At 36.0% G+C, this 19,759-nt stretch overlaps 1 protein-coding gene across 8 annotated transcripts in view; it reads left to right on the top strand.

Moving 5' to 3' along the window:
• Nucleotides 1–18,370, top strand: part of LOC109037847 (uncharacterized) — a 49,552-nt gene extending 31,182 nt beyond the window's left edge. For 2 of the 8 annotated variants that reach the window (XM_019052712.2, XM_019052720.2), the window contains exons 2-11: nucleotides 2,571–2,776; nucleotides 3,913–4,055; nucleotides 5,074–5,269; nucleotides 5,696–5,876; nucleotides 6,028–6,186; nucleotides 6,661–6,751; nucleotides 7,395–7,652; nucleotides 9,078–10,264; nucleotides 11,637–11,786; nucleotides 12,541–18,370. In XM_019052712.2, the coding sequence (XP_018908257.2) occupies nucleotides 2,683–2,776; nucleotides 3,913–4,055; nucleotides 5,074–5,269; nucleotides 5,696–5,876; nucleotides 6,028–6,186; nucleotides 6,661–6,751; nucleotides 7,395–7,652; nucleotides 9,078–10,264; nucleotides 11,637–11,751 (2,424 nt within the window). In that variant the 5' untranslated portion in view covers nucleotides 2,571–2,682 and the 3' untranslated portion in view covers nucleotides 11,752–11,786; nucleotides 12,541–18,370. Of the gene's footprint in view, nucleotides 1–577; nucleotides 1,217–1,246; nucleotides 1,667–1,753; nucleotides 1,773–2,570; nucleotides 2,777–3,912; nucleotides 4,056–5,073; nucleotides 5,270–5,695; nucleotides 5,877–6,027; nucleotides 6,187–6,660; nucleotides 6,752–7,394; nucleotides 7,653–9,077; nucleotides 10,265–11,636; nucleotides 11,787–12,540 lie in introns of those variants that run through there. The other 6 variants (XM_019052679.2, XM_019052687.2, XM_019052705.2 and 3 more) reach the window with 6 other exon arrangements.
• Nucleotides 18,371–19,759: the final 1,389 nt, after the last annotated feature.

The raw sequence follows: 19,759 nt of genomic DNA, 5'->3' as shown, positions 1-19,759 counted from the left end.
ATATGGGGTGCTTCTTGAAGATAATTTCACGAGAAAACCAATGCAACCAATTTTAGAACTTTCAAGTCTTGTATAAACGGAGTTACAAGCGTTTAAAGTTCGCACATTTTGTCCGACTTCTCCCGTCGACTCGATCCAGTGTGTGGCGCGACGCTGCGTATCGCAAGCACCTCCGAAGATGCGAAGACTATGGCACAATTTCCGGCGGAAGCAGTAGTCTTCCGACGGCGACAACAGTGCAACTCAACTCGTTGAATAGGAACCGCGGATCAATACGAACGGCCTGGCGCGCGATTCATGAATTTCGTTCGATTTTGATGAATGGAGCCCGGCCCCTGGCGGTTATGTTTTCGAAGAGGGCTCGGAAGTAGTTACGGGGCGCTGGGAGGGTAGGGCGGAAGCGCCGAAAACAGTTTTTATTCAGAATCTTCTGCCATGAATAGAACTCCCACCACAAGGCGTCACGCCCGCGACCAAATCTCCCCAGCGCAACCGTATCCCGCTGCTTGAAAGTGGTCATTTTTTGGCGCGATTCGGCAACCGCGCGCAACACCAGCTCCACCTCGCAAGTTCGAGGCGAACTTCTGCTGATCCTCAGACTTGCGTCCACCACCTTTGTAAATACAAAACGTGGTTATGTTTTTTTATTTTGGTCCCCTTCGAGCAGCTTATCCGTGCAGTTCTCTCTATTTTTAACCAGAGTTTGGTGAATTATGTTCCCTCTGTTTACTGTGCGTTCTCTTCGGCTCCCCCCGTCGATTCGCACCCACCTTTATTCATGAATCGCCCATTAATAAGTGTGAGTATGCGTTCATTCATAGTTCGTCCGGAAATCGTTGCTCAATTCGCGGCTCTCAAGTGGCGAAACGGGTCTTTAAACTGATCGGAAATTTTCCAGCTGTTCAGTGCGAAGGTGTAGTCCGAGATTCTAATGGATCGTGAGTCGGTGTTTTCAGATTCGATCGTCGTGTTCCTAGGTCTGTGCAATTGTGCAATTTTCCAACTTGGATATCCTGTCGAGTTTTAGAATGTCAGTGTTATTTTGATCGCGTTTGATAATGAATACGAGGGTCTCTCTATCCTCCTGTCTCCGATGTTTGTATCTTCCAAGTGTTTTTTGACGCATATCCGAACTTTCCACCTGCAATTTTTTAACCTTCAACTTACAAACAAGATTAAGAGTCATGTTTGGTCAAGTTCAGTTTACTCAAGGCCAGTGAGTAATCACTAGGAAGAGCTTTGCTGTTCACAAATTTCTCCACCAATTTCACTTACGTATCTTGAAGGAGTGCGTCAATTCTGTTTAGTTCTTTATGGCATGGAACTTTTTCACTACGGAAGACTAGCAGGAACAGCTCCGTCGAAATGTTCCGACTCTTGAATACAATGATCAAGCATTGAAGGATTCGGAAAAGAAAAGCATGTGAATTAGACTTGATACATCAATTTAGTATACACTTTATAGAAATCAAAGCTTTAGTAGAATACTTAATGATAACTACGATTGTCGATTTGGATCTAATAGTGTTTTGAAATGGTGCTAATCAAAATTCCGATCTTGATAATAATCAGTTTTGTAATAAATGCATTCAGCTTAGTTTCCCTGCTTCTCCCTGCAACTCGGTTGTTGAAACTTTAACTAGCTCTGTCGGCAAGATAAGATAAGGTATAGTCCTATTTGCGCTGTGTAATATATCGATTTTCGATTCTTGTCACACCTACTGACATAAATTTCAACAATCAGGCTGCTGATGAGCCTAGCTAAGTCATTCGTAAGTTATAATGTTGCAACTTGCCATAATTTTGCTGCAAAATTTTGCTTTAATATCAAGGTACATGCCATTAGACTTCACCACAGAGATTCCTTGAGATCTTACAATGATTTTTCTGGTACATTAACTTGGAATCAAATGATAACAATCACATAAACCCTTGCTATGCAAACACTCCAAACTTGATTTTAAGCTGCATTGTCAAAGCAAACTTGCGGATCTGATACGTTTGGGTCCTGAAACATTTCAACTTCATTGTCCAAGCTACCGCTGCGAATTGTATGGGGCTAGATACCTGGAAATTTTGAGCATTCACATGTAAACACACAATTCATTTAATAACTTGGATGGAGTTGTGATTTTATTTGTGATTTCATAGAATTTTAACACAATATCTCCTTGATTTCTGGAACTGTTTAAAATGTAGTTGCAGTCATTTGTTTCCTAGCTACCGACATGAATTTTTTATCAACAGTGTAAGTCCGCAACCACATATCCCGGTTTGCAACGTCGCAGACTTCCTGTCATGTTTTATTTTTTAACGGAAAATTACTCAATGGCAAGTCTTTAAAACTATAGTGATTTTTCTTCTCTGTGCAAAAAAATTATGCACAAATTTCAAAGAATGATGGCAACTTGTTCGGGCCCTCTAAAAAATAATTTACAGGCGGAGATTTTCAAACACTGCAAACGAGATACATGGTTGCAGACTTACGCCATCAGTATCTAGGTATGTATAGCGTCAATAAATGTATACTAAGTATACCCATTTAACTTTCTTTTCTTTTTCTGTTCCAGAAAACGGTTATATTTAGTTAAACCTTGACCAAGTATTACGTAGCAATCAATCATGACACTATCTGTGATATATCAAAGGAGTAAGCATGCTTGCAACCTGCACTGACCACTGATGCTGTCCAATCTTCTGCTCTGCCAGAATCATGAAGATTTACCGACCCATGAATCGTTTTTCTCACAGCATTATCTGCCTTTCGTTGGCATAGGTAAGTCACGGAGTAGTTCATTCGAAAATACTTTCCACACTTGTTATGGTAAAATAATATTTTTTGTCACCAGAAATTATTTACATAAGCCTCTCTCAAGTAGGTCCTTTTTGAATATTTAAGATGTTGTATCAAAAAATCTTAGATACTCTGAAGGAAAACAAAATAAGGGAGTGGCAAGAAATTTTCGCAGGGTTGTATTACTGTTGCACGTAGGCAAAATTTTGTGAACAAGCCTGAAAAGTCCTCCAAATGTTCAAAAAGTTGTTTCTCAAGAGAGAAAAAGCGATCCAATGTACGACCAATCTAAAGCCAACAGTGGCGTTAAAATGGCAAGACAATGCCTGAATATGAGTTCAGACAAGTAGCAAATGCCCTTTCCTCTGCTTGGCTATGTCATCAGAGCCTGTCAAAAATATTGCTTCAAATGGTCCTCATTGTTGGCATAAAATAAGGGTTCTTTGCCATTTAGGGTAAATAAAATCCAGAATATTCCTAGAAGTGTAAATCACACTATCTTTTCGGAAGATTGACTCAGAAAAGTGGGTGCTTCCGCAGGGTGTCCACAAGTCCGGAAATAGTACTGATTTTTTAAGAGCGGTCCGGAAGTACTGCAAGAGTGCGGAAATTCCGCAAAAGGTCCAGAATTTTTTTCATTTCTTGTCATTTTTGTCATAATATGATCGAGAGATTCAAATTTTTGAAATTTTTTTTCGAATTTCGTCAATTGGAGGTACTGATAAAGTAAGTACTGAATTTCTGGGGATCGCACTGAAAAAGTGCTGTTAAAGTACTGATTTTTGGTCAGCCTGTTTTAGTAGACACCTTGTTCTGACCCATTCATTTAATCGCCTCTTTTCCATGAAAAACATTAACAGTTTGCAATTTTGAACCAGAAAAACGCTAGTGAAGGACTGAAATGCTCAAAAATGGAGTCATAGTAAGTACTGTGAGAAACGAGTGCACTGGTACTTTGTGCTTATATTTGTTTATTTTTTGTTAAATTTAAGGCTCCGAGAAAACATGGAAAAAGTCCGAAAAGGGAGAAAAAATATTGCTGGACACCCTGGATTCATACTTCAGAAACCTTTCTATTCTTTTCCTTAACTCATTTTTGTTTCATTTCTATTTTGCAGATAATGATGTCAAGATGGGAGTTCTGCCTGTTGATAATACGATTGACCAAAGCGAGTTGTACTTTAAAAGACCTTGGAGGCCCGATTGGACAGTAACACAATTAACGGCTTTTGTCGGGGTTTCTGTTGGATTTTTACTCCTGGTGATTTTTTTATTCATTTACAAAAAATTTTCGCAAAACCGAGGCATTTGAAAGAATTTTGTGGTAATTTTTGCCTGAAGCAAGTCATCCTGAAAAAAATTAGGGAAAGCATTGATATTGCAGTCAATTAAAAAAAAATAAATAAATAGAGTATATCAGGTTTATAAAAAATAACAAATGTATCTTCATGACTCAATACACAGCCTAACCAATGAGAATCCTTCCATTTGAAATTTAACACAAAATATTCAGAAAACTTAATTTCATTTGCTCTTGAACCAGGTTTTTGGATTGAAAACCAGCCATCCCTTTTACTTAATCTATTTTTAAAGAATCTGTGTTCATTGTAGCTTCGTGAAGATGGGTTCTCTTTGGTCATTTTCACCCCAATGTTGCTTATAGAGAGAGAGAAAAAAAATAGAGTAATGATTTTGTTTTGTCTTATTGAATGCAACTCTGCAAGTTAGCTGAATCGACTACAATTGGAAGTTTAACTTTCTAAGGATATGATAATCTATGATATTTTAAACATGAGAGGCTTCTCAGTAAGTTTACCCTGAAATTTCTAAGGATGGAAGAAAATTTGATATCAGTTTGGGAGCCCGACAACATTTTGTGATAAACTCGAGACACAAGTATTTACCCCTTAAATCAGTAGCCTTACGCTCATTGACATGGAGAATAGTCGTTGGCCACATTGTAGCGTGTACCAATACATGGCAGAAAAATATTTTCTGGGTCAGTTCAGATTTAAGTGGTCAAAATTTGTGTCCCAAGTTTGTCATAAAATGTAGTCGGGCTCTCGGACTCTATGTTTTTATCATATGAGACCATTTGATGGAATAGGGACTTAAGTGCACAATAATTACTTATTACTCAAAATTGAAAGTTGAATAATATATTGCAAAGGAGCATTCTGTGAATGTCTTCCGTCATAAAATGATGAAAAAGTGGCACTATTAAACTTAATTTTGAAACTGTTAAAAAAAATTTAACTGGTGTTTTATGTGTGAATCAGATTTTAGTTTGGCTGCGAAGGCAAATGTCAGCGGGGAGTTCACCAGAGATTGAAGACGAAAAATTAAAAGAAGAAAACAAATCATCTCTGCGGGAAGCTATTGCGGCCCATGAAGAGCCTGTGATCGAAGAGAAAATATCCCCTCTCACCCTGGCGCCTTTAACTACAACACCACCACTTCCCCCTGTAACGACAGGTTAGTAGAATCCTCAAGATATTTTCTGATAGTTCACGAACATGCGAATTTTTGAGTGTATGTCTCTGAAAGGTCAAATAAATTGGATGTGTACAGGTACACATGACAAGTGCATACTTTTATTGCTCACATCAGTGTAATTGTTTTTAAAAAAAAAATTAAAGCGAGAGAACGTAATTCAGAAGGATTTCTGATAAGAAATCTTAATCATTGCATCATGCCTCCTGAAACATTTATTTGCTCTTAATACTTATCCATTTGTTCAAGCTGGCCCTTGAGTTGGAACATTTTGGCCGAAATTAAAGTCCTACCCTTTGTCAGGATCCAAAAATAACAACTTATTTTTCACTATAAAGTCTGCCACAGATATGTAAAAATTCTGTTTTCATTACGAAAATTTTTATGTGTGTTTTAAATGTGTTTCAGGTTTACGCACTAGCATAATCCAGAGCAGTCATCTAAGATGCGAAACTATAAAGAAAAAGGAGATAGTTCTTGTCAAAACAAAAGGGCTATTGGAAAGGCGCGGATCCAGCGCCAACTTGACAATTGGTGTCCTTCATCCAAGCGAAAAAGTACCTCCTCCTGTCACACCCACCAAAGAGTGGTAAGAATACTTTCTTTTGTCAAATATAAATTTCAATGTAGAATAGCTGATTATTATCAAATTTATAATGGTCCCGAATCTATTCACATACTTAATTATTTTGTCCAAACAAATTTTATAATTTTTTATTTTTTGTTTTACTTTATTTCAGCACTGCTGAGGAGTATTTAATGTCAGTTGGTAATGTTCTCAGCCGGTCACAACTTAAAAGTAGTTTAAATGATATTCGAGGTCTTCACAAGGAGTTCTGGGACATACCCTTGAATCATCCCGAAAAGTCCACAGTTGCAGGGTGCGGTGTAAAAAATAGGTAAGTCCATGTTATCTTTTTTTAAATTTATAATGGACTCATTTCATGAGACGTACATGAAACATTTCTTCTTTCCTACACAGTATGCAAGGTACTAGTTGCAAGGTACAGTGAAAACACCTGTCACCAGATTTTTGAAAAGGCTTTCTATCATGTAACGTGTTTGTTTTGATCTGTATGAACAGCAATATCGAAAATTCGCCAATTTAGTGGATAATGCTGTTTTAGAATCCACAAACCTGCAAGTGTTGGCACCAAGCTTCAGACTTCTAACATAATTTTCCATTAAGATATGAACAAAAAATCGGATCATATCTTTAAACAGCTGATGTCAGACTTCCCTATTCATCTGAATAATCTGTTCTGCATGAAATTTTGATGAAAAAACATGTGCTGTAGCGCTTACTTTCTTACCTATCTAGTGGTCAATTAGAGAGAACAATACCTATCTCACTCCTACCTCCTATTTTTTAGGTATCGGACTATCCTGCCCAATGATAAAACGCGAGTTCGTATCAATGGGGACGAAACCCTGGATGGATACATCAATGCAAATTTCATCAAAGTGAGTACCATTTTGATTTGCTCCTCCTGCGCTACCCGACTTAAAATGATGAAAAGATAAATGATAAAATGACACATAATAAAAGTAATAACCTGACTTTCCTCCCTTTCTTCCCTGAATCAAAAATTAGTATTGCATCAGAATTGTTCCCTAATTAATGAAGTAAAATTCAAGAGAAAAATCAGGTGAAAGTAAAAATTTAAAACAATTTAAAAATTACCATGCCTCCTGTCATAGGTCTTAAGTCAACCCAATAAAACGGAAAGGAACTGAGTTACATTGAGGGAAAAATTAAAATGGGAGTAGTTTTAAGCTTAAGTAGTAGCTGCAAATTTTTTCTTGTGGAAAATCTTGGGTCAAGAAAAAATGTTTTATTAAGAAAATGCATGTTAAACTTAATCTCTAACATTATGTCTCATATACCTTCAAACGGCTCTTTCTTTCTTTCAATAGATGAAAGTTTCCTTCCTATTAAATTTGTTAAACGATAAAATGATAAATAATAAGTCAGTTTGTACCTAGGTAAAATCCTGTTCCCTCTGGATATTGATCAGTCCTGGTGACTGAACCAGAAAATGGACAATGAAGAAATTTAAAAAAAATTGTGGTTTCTTGTTAATATCTTTTCACATTCTTTTTACAGGGATTTGGGGATGAAAAAGCATTTATCGCCACTCAAGGGCCCCTACCAAACACAGTCATTGATTTTTGGTCGATGGTCTGGTGTGAAAATGTGCCTGCTATTGTTATGATTACAAGACTGCTGGAAAAATCATGTCCTAAGTGTGAGGCGTACTTCCCGACAGGCAAAGACGAGAGCTGTAAATACGGAGAAATTTCCGTCACAGTTCAGAGTATTCAGATCAAAGGAGGATACGTTATTCGGAAGTTGGATGTTCAGGTAATGGATGACTTTAGCCAGATGCTCCAAATGCTGCCAATAGCTAAAATTGTTTTTACTTGTGAATGTTCCGTGTACTCTCTTTGTCACACTATAACTAGGAGGTTAGCCAGGAAAAACATTTTTTTTTCCATTGTTATAGTATAATGTGAAAAATTAAAAAACATACAACTGATAACATCATGAAAGTCCCTCTGAAAAAATTCTTGATCCACAGTTTCATCATTTTTGAAAGTTTTATGTCCGAAAAACTAAAAAATTGTCGTGATTTTGTCGTTTAAGGGGGCCACAGTCTCAAGGCTTCTTCAAGCATTCAGAAAATAATTTTACTTCATCATAATCAGTAGAGTGGTAAAGCAATGACTTTTAGCTAAATACTAGCGTATATTTGACCTGTAATTATCCTGAGCGTTTGGAATCAAAAAAAAGAAGAAACAACTTAATCAGCCCAAAACATTGACAAAAAATCAACTTAAATCATGACTAAGGTCGCAAATAATAAAAAGAAACACATAAAATAAAATAAACAACCTCGGACGTTTCGCAGGGATCAAACCCGCATTTTCAACAGGCAAGAACAAAACAAAAATTTAGGAAGAAAGACACTATGAGCCTCACCGCTGTTATTGTGAGACTGATAGTGTAACCAAAGTAAACAAGCAAGTGCAATTTGAAACAAAGCACATTGAAACAGAGACTACTCAGGTGTTTCAGCTCCATCTAGGCCCGAAAGGAAGAACTGGTGATAAATGCCAATGAGTCCATCCATACCAGCGTGGTAATTACAAACTTTATTTTTATTCTTGAGGATGTGGACCACATCTAGTAGGTCCCTCGGAAAATGATGCTTCTCAGAAGCTAAAAAAGCATTAGCAATCTTTGTAATCTCTCTGAGTAATCTCTGTTTCGATGCTTTGTTTCAAGTTGCACTTGCTCGTTTATTTTGGTTGCACTATCAGTCTCACAATAACAGCAGTGAGGCTCATAGTGTCTTTCTTCCTAAATTTTTGTTATGTTTTTGCCGGTTGAAAATGCGGGTGTGATCCCTGCGAAACGTCCGGGTTTTTTTTATTTTATTTTATTTTATATGTTTCTTTTTATTATTTGCGGCTTTAGTCCTGATTTAAGTTGTTTTTTTTAATCAAAAGAAATACATGCCCCGAATAATTAATTACATCTGTTCATACTTTCCAGAAAGATAGAAGTAGGAAATAGGGAATGAAACGTACAAGAAGAGGAAGAGGCACTAGAAGACTACTAAGGGAAGAGGCACATACTACATACAATTACACAATATTGAATTAGAGTTTTACCTCTAAAAAATTCATAGAGTTGATTGAAATCACTTGATTAATCAAAAATTGAAATTGATAATTTCAATGGAATTTTCCTCAACTAAAATCAGTGCTATCGTTCTCATTTCAGAAAGGCGATGAGACCCGATGTGTTCTTCACTTTTGGTACGATTCCTGGCCGGACCACAAAGCGCCACCAAACCTGTATTCTCTCTTGTACCTAATTAAAGATGTTGAGCTATCACGTTTTTGTCTACCTCTCAAGTTCAACTCCCCGGGGCCTGCGCGAAGTCCGCGTGTACGCAAGGCCTCCTCGCTAGAGGAAGACTCCATTAGCAAAGACTCCTGTCGGTTTGAATCGGAAAGCCCCGTTTCTTTAAGGGGATCCACGCCTATTCTCCCATGCAGTCATCTAAGTTTCGATCAGTACGAAACAGAAACCTACTCCGACAGTCCATTCTTCACAGAGACCAGGAGCAAGGAAGAAGAGGTCTCAACACTCTCTGATAATTACCTAACAGCATCGGAAAGTCTTTACTCGTGGGACGATGCTCTGAGCAGTCCCAACGTGAAGGGTAAAAAAAGTAGTCCACTCTCCAAGGACGATGAGAGGAAAACGGAGGTCAAATACTCACCCCTAGTTTCTAAGTGGCAGTCTTCGTTAGAAAGCGTCGATGAAATAAGCTGTAGCTCTGAAGTTAGTTCTAGTGTGCCATCAGGCAAGAAAAACTCATCAGATGATAGTGCGTTAGGACGATATTACCCAAGCTCGGCCGGGTATTGTGAGTCGCCGCGTGGCAAGACCCGTTCTCGACCGTTCTTTTTCAACTTCGAAAACGTGTCGCTGGAGAAAACAAAGTCCCTCGATAATTCACAGCTGTCCTGTTCGCTTTCAAAGTTAAGGAAGCCTGATTCTAGTCCCTCTAATAGATCTGATGTTTTTAGTTTTGAGAACCTGTCCATCGAATCGGAGGAGCCTGAGCCTCGCTCGAAGCCCAAGCTCCGGCGAGCGACTGAGATGTCAACAGACAGTTCGATCTGGTCACAGCCAAGTCCTGACTACTTGTTCGAAGTGTATGGATCGCCCAGTTCGGAAGCCCCTGAAGTGCAAGAACCGCAAGAGATGGTGTCTTCGGCGTCAGTGAGTTTCAGCGAACCGACAGTGGGTACTAAAAGACAGGGGCCAGTGGTTGTGCACTGCAGCGCAGGTGTCGGAAGGACAGGCTGTTTTATTGCCATTAGTCTTGGATGTAGCCAACTACGGGAGACGAATAGTGTGGATGTCCTCGGTATTGTTTCAAGGATGAGATGTGATCGGTAAGCTTTTCAATTATTGTTGCATTGTAAGTTCTAAGAATGTCTGAAGGTGAAGAAAACTTCAAAAAAGTCAATACTACTTTAAATTCATACAGTTTCGAAGCAGCCAATGAATTTTTACAAGTGGTAATTCGCACAAACCAGAAACTCTATTTTAATCAATGGAACAAAACTATGAAAATGCTGTATCTTTAATTTGGTCGGAGGAACATGAAAACTAGCAGGAATTTAAGGGTAAAACACTGAAAAAACAAAAAATTTTGACTGTTGGTAGTAACAGTAAATTACAATATTTAACTCTGACTGACAGAATGGTTTCAATGCTGATTCTTGTCTTCTTGCATGTTTGCAACAGTTTGGAGCTCATTAAAAACACAGGAAATGTGAAATTCACAAATGAAATTCTTTTTGAACAAGAATGAAGACTCTCATTGATGCTGAATCTATCAATGTTAGCCTTTAATGAGAAAAAAAATGATTCTGAGTATAAATTCCTTAATAAGTCACAGTATTCACAATACTCTTGTTATCCTTAGTATCTAGACTTACGATTCATACCCATAACAACTTGAAGAAAACTTATTACAATTGGACCTAGTTAACCAGAATCAGCTTGACTAGTTCACTTTGCCAAATTGTTTCTTAAATTGTATTCCTTTAACAGAAAACTAAACAGTACATCACCTCAAAAAATTCTTTGAATTTCAAATATTTTATACAGAATGTACCTAGGTACAAAATTTCATGGCGGAATGTCACTTAGTTTTCACGTTTTCCTCCATCGAAACAATCATCAGGCTTCTGTAGGTAGTGAAATCGATAGGAACCTCAAATCTTAAACTTTCATTCCTTCCTGGAACCCGTTATAACTCTTCAATAATTTTATTATTTTCTCTCTCATAGCTCTCATACAAGGTTGTGGTATCCAAACAGGACTGGAAAAAAAATTTAAAAAATGATAAATAATTAGGTTTTAATAAATTCATGGATTGGTCAAAAGAAGGAGAAAAGTCTTATGAAATCTTGACTTAAGTAATTTACCAAACTTGAGAATTTATTCTCAATGGTCAGCTCTAATCAAGTAGTTTTTGGTTTTTTCCCTTTGCTAGCCTTAATTTTTAAAACTATTCCTAACCAGAATTGTTAATATTTCGCCTAGTTCCGCTTTGCTAGCCTTAATTTTTAAAACTATTCCTAACCAGAATTGTTAATATTTCGCCTAGTTCCACCAAAAATTCACACCTCACAAATCAATTTCAATTCAAAGTTTTGATGAAAGATAAATACAGCACTTCGATTCAGCTTTTGTGTAGTGGTTCGGCATCTATGTACATGATATCATTAATTCACTTTGGTGATTGATTTATTTCAGTGGTGGAATGGTTCAGTCCGCAGAGCAGTATGAATGCATTCACAGAGCTCTCGCCCTATTTGAACAGTGTATGCCAGAAGAAACAGAAGGTCCTAAGGAACCAGAGAGCAAGTAAAACTCTCCCTAAAATGGATGACAATTTAGACTGAGGTGAGTACTTTCGTTTATAACTTTGTTCAATCAATTGGCTACAGGTAAAGGGACCTCAATCTTTAGAGGAACGTTTTTGCGGAGAGCAATTTTTCTCAAGTTTAAAATTTTTTGGTATTGAATTGACAATTTTAAGTCTCAAAATTGGTAGTTAAAAAGTTAAACAAGTCTCCCTCCAATGCTATTGTTTCTGTCAGACCTGAGAAAGGTCCAAGAATAGGGCAAAATTGTTGCCACTTCTTCAAAGTGGGTACCACCAAGTGAGCCGAACACGAGGAGAGAAGGATACCCTTGGTTCATAAATGGAACAATTATTGGAGGAAATGCGACAAAATAACCTAATTTGCTAAAATACATGTGTTTAAATGGGAAATGCCGCCAGATGACGTCACTAGACGGTGCATTTTCTCACTTTTAAATATATTTTTATACTATTTCCTAAAGCAGAAAAAATTATGCCTAAAAAATACTGCAAAATCAGCTTCTCAGGCACTTTCAGATGAAGCTATAAAACATTTGCATGCAAATTCTCCATTCTATGAATTTGGTCTGAGGGAGCGCAATCTAAAATCATTTAATGACTTTTTTAGTCCAAAACTCCAACTTTCCTGTGTGCAGCTCAATTTGTTCGTATTTCTTTTTTTTTTATCACCAATTCATTCTTAGTGTGGCAGTATGATTGTGTGTGCATCATGTGATTGATCAAAATAACATTTGTTTGATAGCTTTTTCATAATGTATTTTTTCTTTTCAGGTTGCAGCTATAGCTATTAGCAAGGGATGGCTACCAGACCTTCCTCTGAAAACATTACGTTTTATTTTTAATTCGGTTTGGGGTTTGGGGGCAGTTAATTTATTTTTATCAATTTCTTGTACGAAAAGAATCTGTAAAAAGGAGAGGTTTTTACCATCAATAATTTATTGAATAATGTTTGCATTTTGTTTAATTTTTATTAGAACTCTGAGATTTTATTTATTTTTAATGTATATTTTCCCCTTTTTTATGTAGTGACGTACTTCATCGCATTAGATGTTCCATGTGATTCACTCGTTAATTAAGTATCAGATTGTTGTGTTTGATGTTATAACAACTCTTTATAACTGTTACGCCGTTATAACTCATGTAATAACCTTTTGATTGATAGGCAGATCAGCTTTTTGCATGTCTAAGCAGTAGGCTCTGGATGTTCTTTGTCTATTTAATCTAGACTCTCTCACAAGACAGACAGTCATATCACTCGATACCGTTTTGTTTTGCTCCTCTACATATGATGGCTCTGGCATGGTTGTCACTCTGTGAAACGGTCGTTCTTTTGCTCTTGTTTTTCTCTGATTATGATTCACAACTCTCAACATTGTACCAGTAGATAGTAGAAATATGAACAAGTCCTTTACATTTGCTTAAACATTAACATTTTGCATGAGAATAAAAAAATAAAAAAATAAGCAAAAAGAAAAAATCATTAATGATCACTGAAATCAGTAATAAAAAAAACACTTTTATGGAGGCTGAGTAGTTTTGAACTCTATTTTCCATAAAAAAATCTATCCCTCCTAAAATTTTGTGTTGGCCAAGAATTTTTGTTAACTCTTATCAAGAAAGTATTTAAATCATAAAATCTTTTCACTATGTCTGCAACGTTGCAAATGGAGATACATGGTATCGCACTTTGGTCATCGATATGTTGCCTACTTTTCAGTTATGCTATGTTCCATCTTTCTTAACATAATCAGAGTTAAACTTAAAAATTACTTTGTTAAGCTGAGCTCATGACTTAATTTAGAAAGAATAAACTGACGACCACAATATTCAGATTTTACTGCCAGTTTTATTATGCAATCTTTTTGCAGTCCTCATAAATAGTACCCCTCAAAAAGCCTTTTTTCCGATGGATCAACCACAAAATCCCTAATGGGAGATGCCACCGAATACTGCCAGATTACCAGGTTATTTTCAATTTTAAAATCGGAAGGAGCTAATTATTTAATCCGATTTTATTTTGTGTAAGATAAATTTTATGTCACTTTAAGGTTCAATCCACAAATTTTTTCATTGTATCCTATTACAATCTGTGGTATCATTTGTTTTGGTTGTTATGTCACCACAAGGTTCAATCCACAAATTTTTTCATTGTTTCCCATTGCAGTCCGTGGTATAATTTGTTTTGGTCCTTCTAATTCTTAAGTTTTCAATGCAGATTTTACTATCTTTGTGAGCTGCGTTTTCATCAGACAGAAAGCCAACCGACCATTTTCTCTTTTAGATATTGATGATCAAACTTAGAAAACTTGTATCATAACTTCATGCAGCTCATCAAGATTCTCACTTGCATCTGATTCATTTAATGGCAAAAAGTAACTACATTTCAACACTAATTAGTGATAAACTTAAAGAAAAACCCAAATAGAGATAAAATATTGTGAGTACAAAAAAAGAGGGTAAAACATTTCCCAAAATACCACGCCCAGAGTATTAAGAAATTTGGCACTGGCTAAATTGGCCAATGATATTATTGTATTCTCTTTAATTTTCCTTTTAAATTTATTTTCTGAGTTCAAATTCAACCTACGATTTACCTTCTGTCTTCTCTGATTTTCTTTACTGAAGTTTTCATTGTCTATCTATCACAACGAGGTTTGAAAGTTTAAAAGTTTTCGATGAAAGGACATCGATAAGTTTTTTTAAATAATAACATTTGAGAGAAACCATGCTGCATTACAAATTAAGAATTAAGGCATCTTGAAGCAAAGGGAGCAAAGTCGATTTTGCTTATGAGCCTCTCAACTCTACTTTTCCTACGTATCCTGGAGCTCATCAGCAAAATCGACTTTGCTCCGTTTGCTTCAAGATGTCTCAATTTTGTTTTCAGAATAAAGCTGTTGAATTCCTTGAATTTCCTTACTATTAGACACACCCTTGCTAAAATTGGACGTACATCTGCTGAAAGAAACTATGTGGAAATGTTTGAAAGCAAAAGGAACTACATGCATAGGATTTTCATCTAACATAGTTCCTTTTGATTAAATCCATTTATTTTTATTTCCTTTTAGCATAAGTACGTCCAATCCAAGGAAGAACGTTTTTCCACCCGAAAAAACCTCTCTAAAAGTTTGTTTCATGAAGAAAATTTTTTAAGCGGACGTAAACGATAGAGTTTGAAAGTTTTTCATTGTAGTAATTCCTCAAATGTCATTAGTATCAACGACCACCATGGATTTTACGCCAACAAACCATGAAATAAACTACATTTTGGAATTAGGAACTACTATTATGTTCTTCGTTTAGAAACAACATGTGTGCCATTAGTTTTTCTATGTAAATATGGACTTTAATGGATGAATCAGAAGTAGTAGTTCCTAATCGCAAAATGTAGTTCAAATGGAAAATAATTGTGCAACCACCTAACTTAGTAGCTTTTTTGTTTGTATTATTTGAAAAGAGACCACAAGGAACAGTTGAAATGATCTTACCTTGTGCAATAATTTGTTTTCTCTTTTAATAAGTTTGTTATTTGTATTAATATGACGAAAATTCAACAGGGTTTTTGAAGTTTTGTTCAGGACAAGTGTTCTACCTTCATCCTAGACATCAGGAACCATCTGGCCAGCAAACCTAAAAAAATTAGGTTTGCTGGTCAATGCCGAAATTTTGTTGGCTAGTTTATGTACAGCGGAAAGTTGTGGTAATAATACGACTTTGTTTTTCGATCGCTGATTAATGGTCTGTACAGTTGAGGAACTAAGGAAGGCTTAAGCCTGCTGCCAAGAAAAGCTCAATTTGGGCACAGCTTGAGTTTAAAACATATCTCCCGACTTCTGTTCGAATTTAGAGGTTAGTTTTTGCAACTTGCGGTCGACTGCAGCCAACAAAATTCAGGCCCTAGAAAAGGTGCCGCATCAACAATTTTAAGGATTCATAAAGATGATCCAGCAAGAAATTCTAGGCACAAGTTTACAATAAAAGTCACCTGCATGCCAGTTTTTGTACACATTTTTACGACCAGCACTCCCTTTTTCACAGGCATGACTTATTATGTGTCTGAAGTCCAGAGAAGTTAGAACACTGTTTGAAAAGATTGTTGTCTTTTTGGAAGTTAAACAATCCATATCATTGCCCTCACAAGTTTGTAAAATAATCAATATTTACAGTGTAATTGATTGTCTAGGTGACTATATTTAAGACTAATGATGGACTCTAATTTACATGCACATAGGTATTAACGCCAACACTAGACAATTCAGTTTATATCAAAAGTGAATCTGTATGAATGAAAACAAACCAAAACAGAAAAATGAAAATATTTGTAGAAACACGACAAACTGTGCAGTAGGTGAAGACTTTATTCTAAGGGAAAGTTTTTTGGTGTCATAGAACCAGTACTTCGGGACACTTTAAAGGCCCAAGTTGATATATGTGCGACATCTTGAATGATTTTTATGAAAATTGGGCAGTTTTAAGTTTTGGAGTTGGCGTGTTTCCATTTTCATAATTAAATGGACCACTGGACAGGTGCAAAATTAGGCCCATAATTGTTGATATTTCCTTATCATAATTTTAACTTAATACAGTGGATGCATTAATACTTTCTAAATTCAATTCATAAGTTGGAAAATCGTGGTTTTAGTCTACGTTAGCTCACACTTTCTTCTCTTAGAAAAATCAGAATCCACTCAAGTGAAATTGTGCACTTTGATGATTTTGGTATATTTTGCGATGAGAAAATTTTCCTGTGCAATAACTTTTTTTTGACAGAATCAAAGATATCTTTTATTAGAGGAGGAAGGACATGTATGTGAAACTGAGTTCTAGTTTTCGTCTTACGAATGGGTTGATTTCAATGCCTAACTAAGCTTAAGTTGATCATAGTTTTATGGCGAGCAAGAAGTTTGAATTTTCTGTTTATAATTTAAACTACGAGCATTTCTTTCTCACCTATCAATTAATTTTGGAAGTTTTTATATGTTTACTTTTTGTGAAAGTTTTTAAAAAAAAATATGTGCTGTAGTTAATTTCTTACCCTGTTCAGTGGGCCATTGAATCATTGTTTCCTGATTTCTGTTCTGGATAACCCGTGGTAGATCTATTTGTAATTAAGTTAAGTGGATTCCTCCGTTGATATTTTCATGCCAGGTATTATACAAAATTTGCAAATGCAAGACAGAGCTTTACTGTAACTATTTAAGTTAGTTCGCTGAAATGCACGAATGCTACATTGCCTCAAAATCCTCTGAACATTAATATCTTGGTTGGACTTTAATTTCAGGAATTTTTGCTGTGCAGATTGTGTTCTAGATGTAATTTTGAACAGGAAAATGTATCAGAATGCCGATTTTCTGTCATTTACAGCAAGTACAAAGTGAAAAAGAAAACAATTGAATGCCTACATTCGTACGTTGTCTTTTGGTCCATTTCAAATTTGGGTTGTTTCTGCAATTCTAAGGTTAAAGAATGAAAGGTAAAAATTAAAGATGTCCAAGTGTTTAATTCTTATGACGTTTCAACTTTACAGTATTTTACTGTTCTCCAAACAAACTAATCGTGCCAACTTTTTAAAGAGGAAAGCTAAGCAGTTCATTTAATTTCACCATCAAAGTTACCTTAACCTGCCATTTACACAGCCCAAGTGACTGGAATTTTTCATTTTCAAATGGATAGAGAAAAGGGATGTTACATGATTTGTGCTGCCAAGAAGAGTCTTTGATTTTGAAAAAACAATTCAAAGGCTTGTGTTTTTCCAACCTTTTTTCTAAGCGCTTCATTTTGTTAAAGGTGCTCGAATTTTACCCTTTACCCATTATTAACAGTAAAAGCTCAATCTAAAGGGGAAAAAAAGCTTTCAACATTAAATAGATCGTTTGGAAAAGACATTCGTCTTATGTACTAAATCGAGATCTGTCTTCAAATGAAGTAGACATATTTTACTACAGTAAAATAATTATAGAGAACCGCACAAGGCAACACTATAAAGTCAGGTAAATCTAGTAAGGAATCTTTTGTGTGTAAATTATCAATCTTGCACAATTGACAATTTATGTGCAAATGAGTATTTTTTACATTGTTTACATGCACATGGTTTTTGATTTTTTACCATACTTATTTGCTACATATTGCTGAACACTGAAATAGGTACAAGTTGCCATGTTTGCAGATGATAACGATTTAAAATAAGCATAAGGAAAGAAACTGGTAACATGTTATTATTCATGTGGTAAAAAGTTGAGGGAAGAGCTTGAAACTTCCTCAAGAAGTGCTTGATTTTCCATCTTAAGGTTGCGCGAACAATGTGTTAGGTTGTGAAATCAAACTTTCTTGTTTTTGAAAAAGCAAAAGTATTCTTGTAATTTTCTAGTATACATCCTAATTTCTCAGATCTGCCAAACCGTTTAAAATTTTTATGTCTGTTATCATCGTTTAGAACTTTTAAGTTTTTGATTATTAATTAACTTGTGAACGAAGACTACAGCTTTGAAACACACAGATACTGTGTCAAAAATATTTCATGGAAAAGAACCAAGTTAGTACTTACCTGTCCTAAAATTGTTGATTTTAATAAAAAAAATAATTCAAAGAACATCAAACACTCTTAAGTGATTTTATTTTCAAACCTCCTTTGTTTCGTAAAGAAAAAGAATGGATGTGCAGAAGAAAATGGCCTGCTTCAGTTCTTCTGAAAGTGACACAGATTGGGAAGGGGGGGGGGGGTATAGAATTCTAATGAGACCGTAGTGCGGGTATGGTCTTGGGAGGAGATTGCAGAAAAAAGTTGGCACAATTTTTTCGGAAGGTTGAAACGCCTTCAAAACGTAAAGTATGCAAAAAAGTCACAGAGATATGTGAATTGCACGGTCTAAAATTTGAAGGAACTTTGACGGAAGTAAACTTACTGCTGCTGAATTTACAGTCCCTAAAATTCCACTTCAGATCTTCCATCCGGAGAGAAGGGACCTATTGAGAAATTGGTTCAAAATTCGTCGCGCGAATTATATTCATTGGCCAGCAAATATGTCTAGATACAGGACTATTTTCAGTGAAAATGTCGCCATAACTTCATCAAAATGCATTCAAAAAGAGGAATAACACCCAAGTGTATATTCGATCTTCCCTGCAGAAAATCCAAGGTTTCCTATGAAGAGAATTAAGCCATAATTGTTTTTCACTGAGAGGAAGTCTCGCCGAAAGCTCTTAATCAGTATAAGCGTTTTAAATTTTCCTTTTTAAGAAGTTATGGCGCAGTAAATCAGTCACTTAAATAATTTATCATCCTGAAAGTTTAATAGTTCGTTGTGGCGACAACCTCTGGTGCATCACATTTCATCAAAATATGTGACTTGTGACTACGAGACTGAGACCAGACACAATAAGTGTGGATCTAAGAAATTGGCTAGCACAGAATGATAAAATTAATTATTTCCAGAAAAGCGATCCAGCAAACCTTCCTCTTTTAAAATACTATAACCTAAACGTCACATTTTTTCTTCTTTTTTTTTACCACGGGCACGAAAATATAAATCCGAATTCAAAATTTGATTCCCAAATTAAAAAATTTTCTCGTTCCCGAAAAATACGGAAAAATTCCTTAAAGGTCAATTGAAGGGCTTGGAGGACAAGGCGCATGAGAGCAGTTTTGGTATTTCAAGAGATAAGTACCTATTCAAAGTTTCAAAATTACTTGGAGCATTACGGCGGACAGGAAGTTTAAATACAATTTTTGACCTTTAAAGTTGGATATTATAGTTTCGGATTTTTCACAGAATATATTTTCAAACTAGTTTTAGTTAAGGTCATGAATACCTCGATTTTTGCAAAAACTGCACTTAATGCACCTTGTCCTCCAAGCCCCTCAATACATCCCCTATATTTTCAGAATACGAATTTAAAAACATAAGTGCAAATTCTCCACATTGTTTGCAGGATTCTTAGTGCGGTCAGGGTCGGACTGGCCCACATCTGAGGGCGTAGACCCTTGGCTGGT

Source organism: Bemisia tabaci, chromosome 10, assembly GCF_918797505.1.
Source record: "Bemisia tabaci chromosome 10, PGI_BMITA_v3".
NCBI classification, from domain to species: Eukaryota; Metazoa; Arthropoda; class Insecta; order Hemiptera; family Aleyrodidae; genus Bemisia; species Bemisia tabaci.
This window is presented reverse-complemented; position numbering and strand designations above follow the sequence as displayed.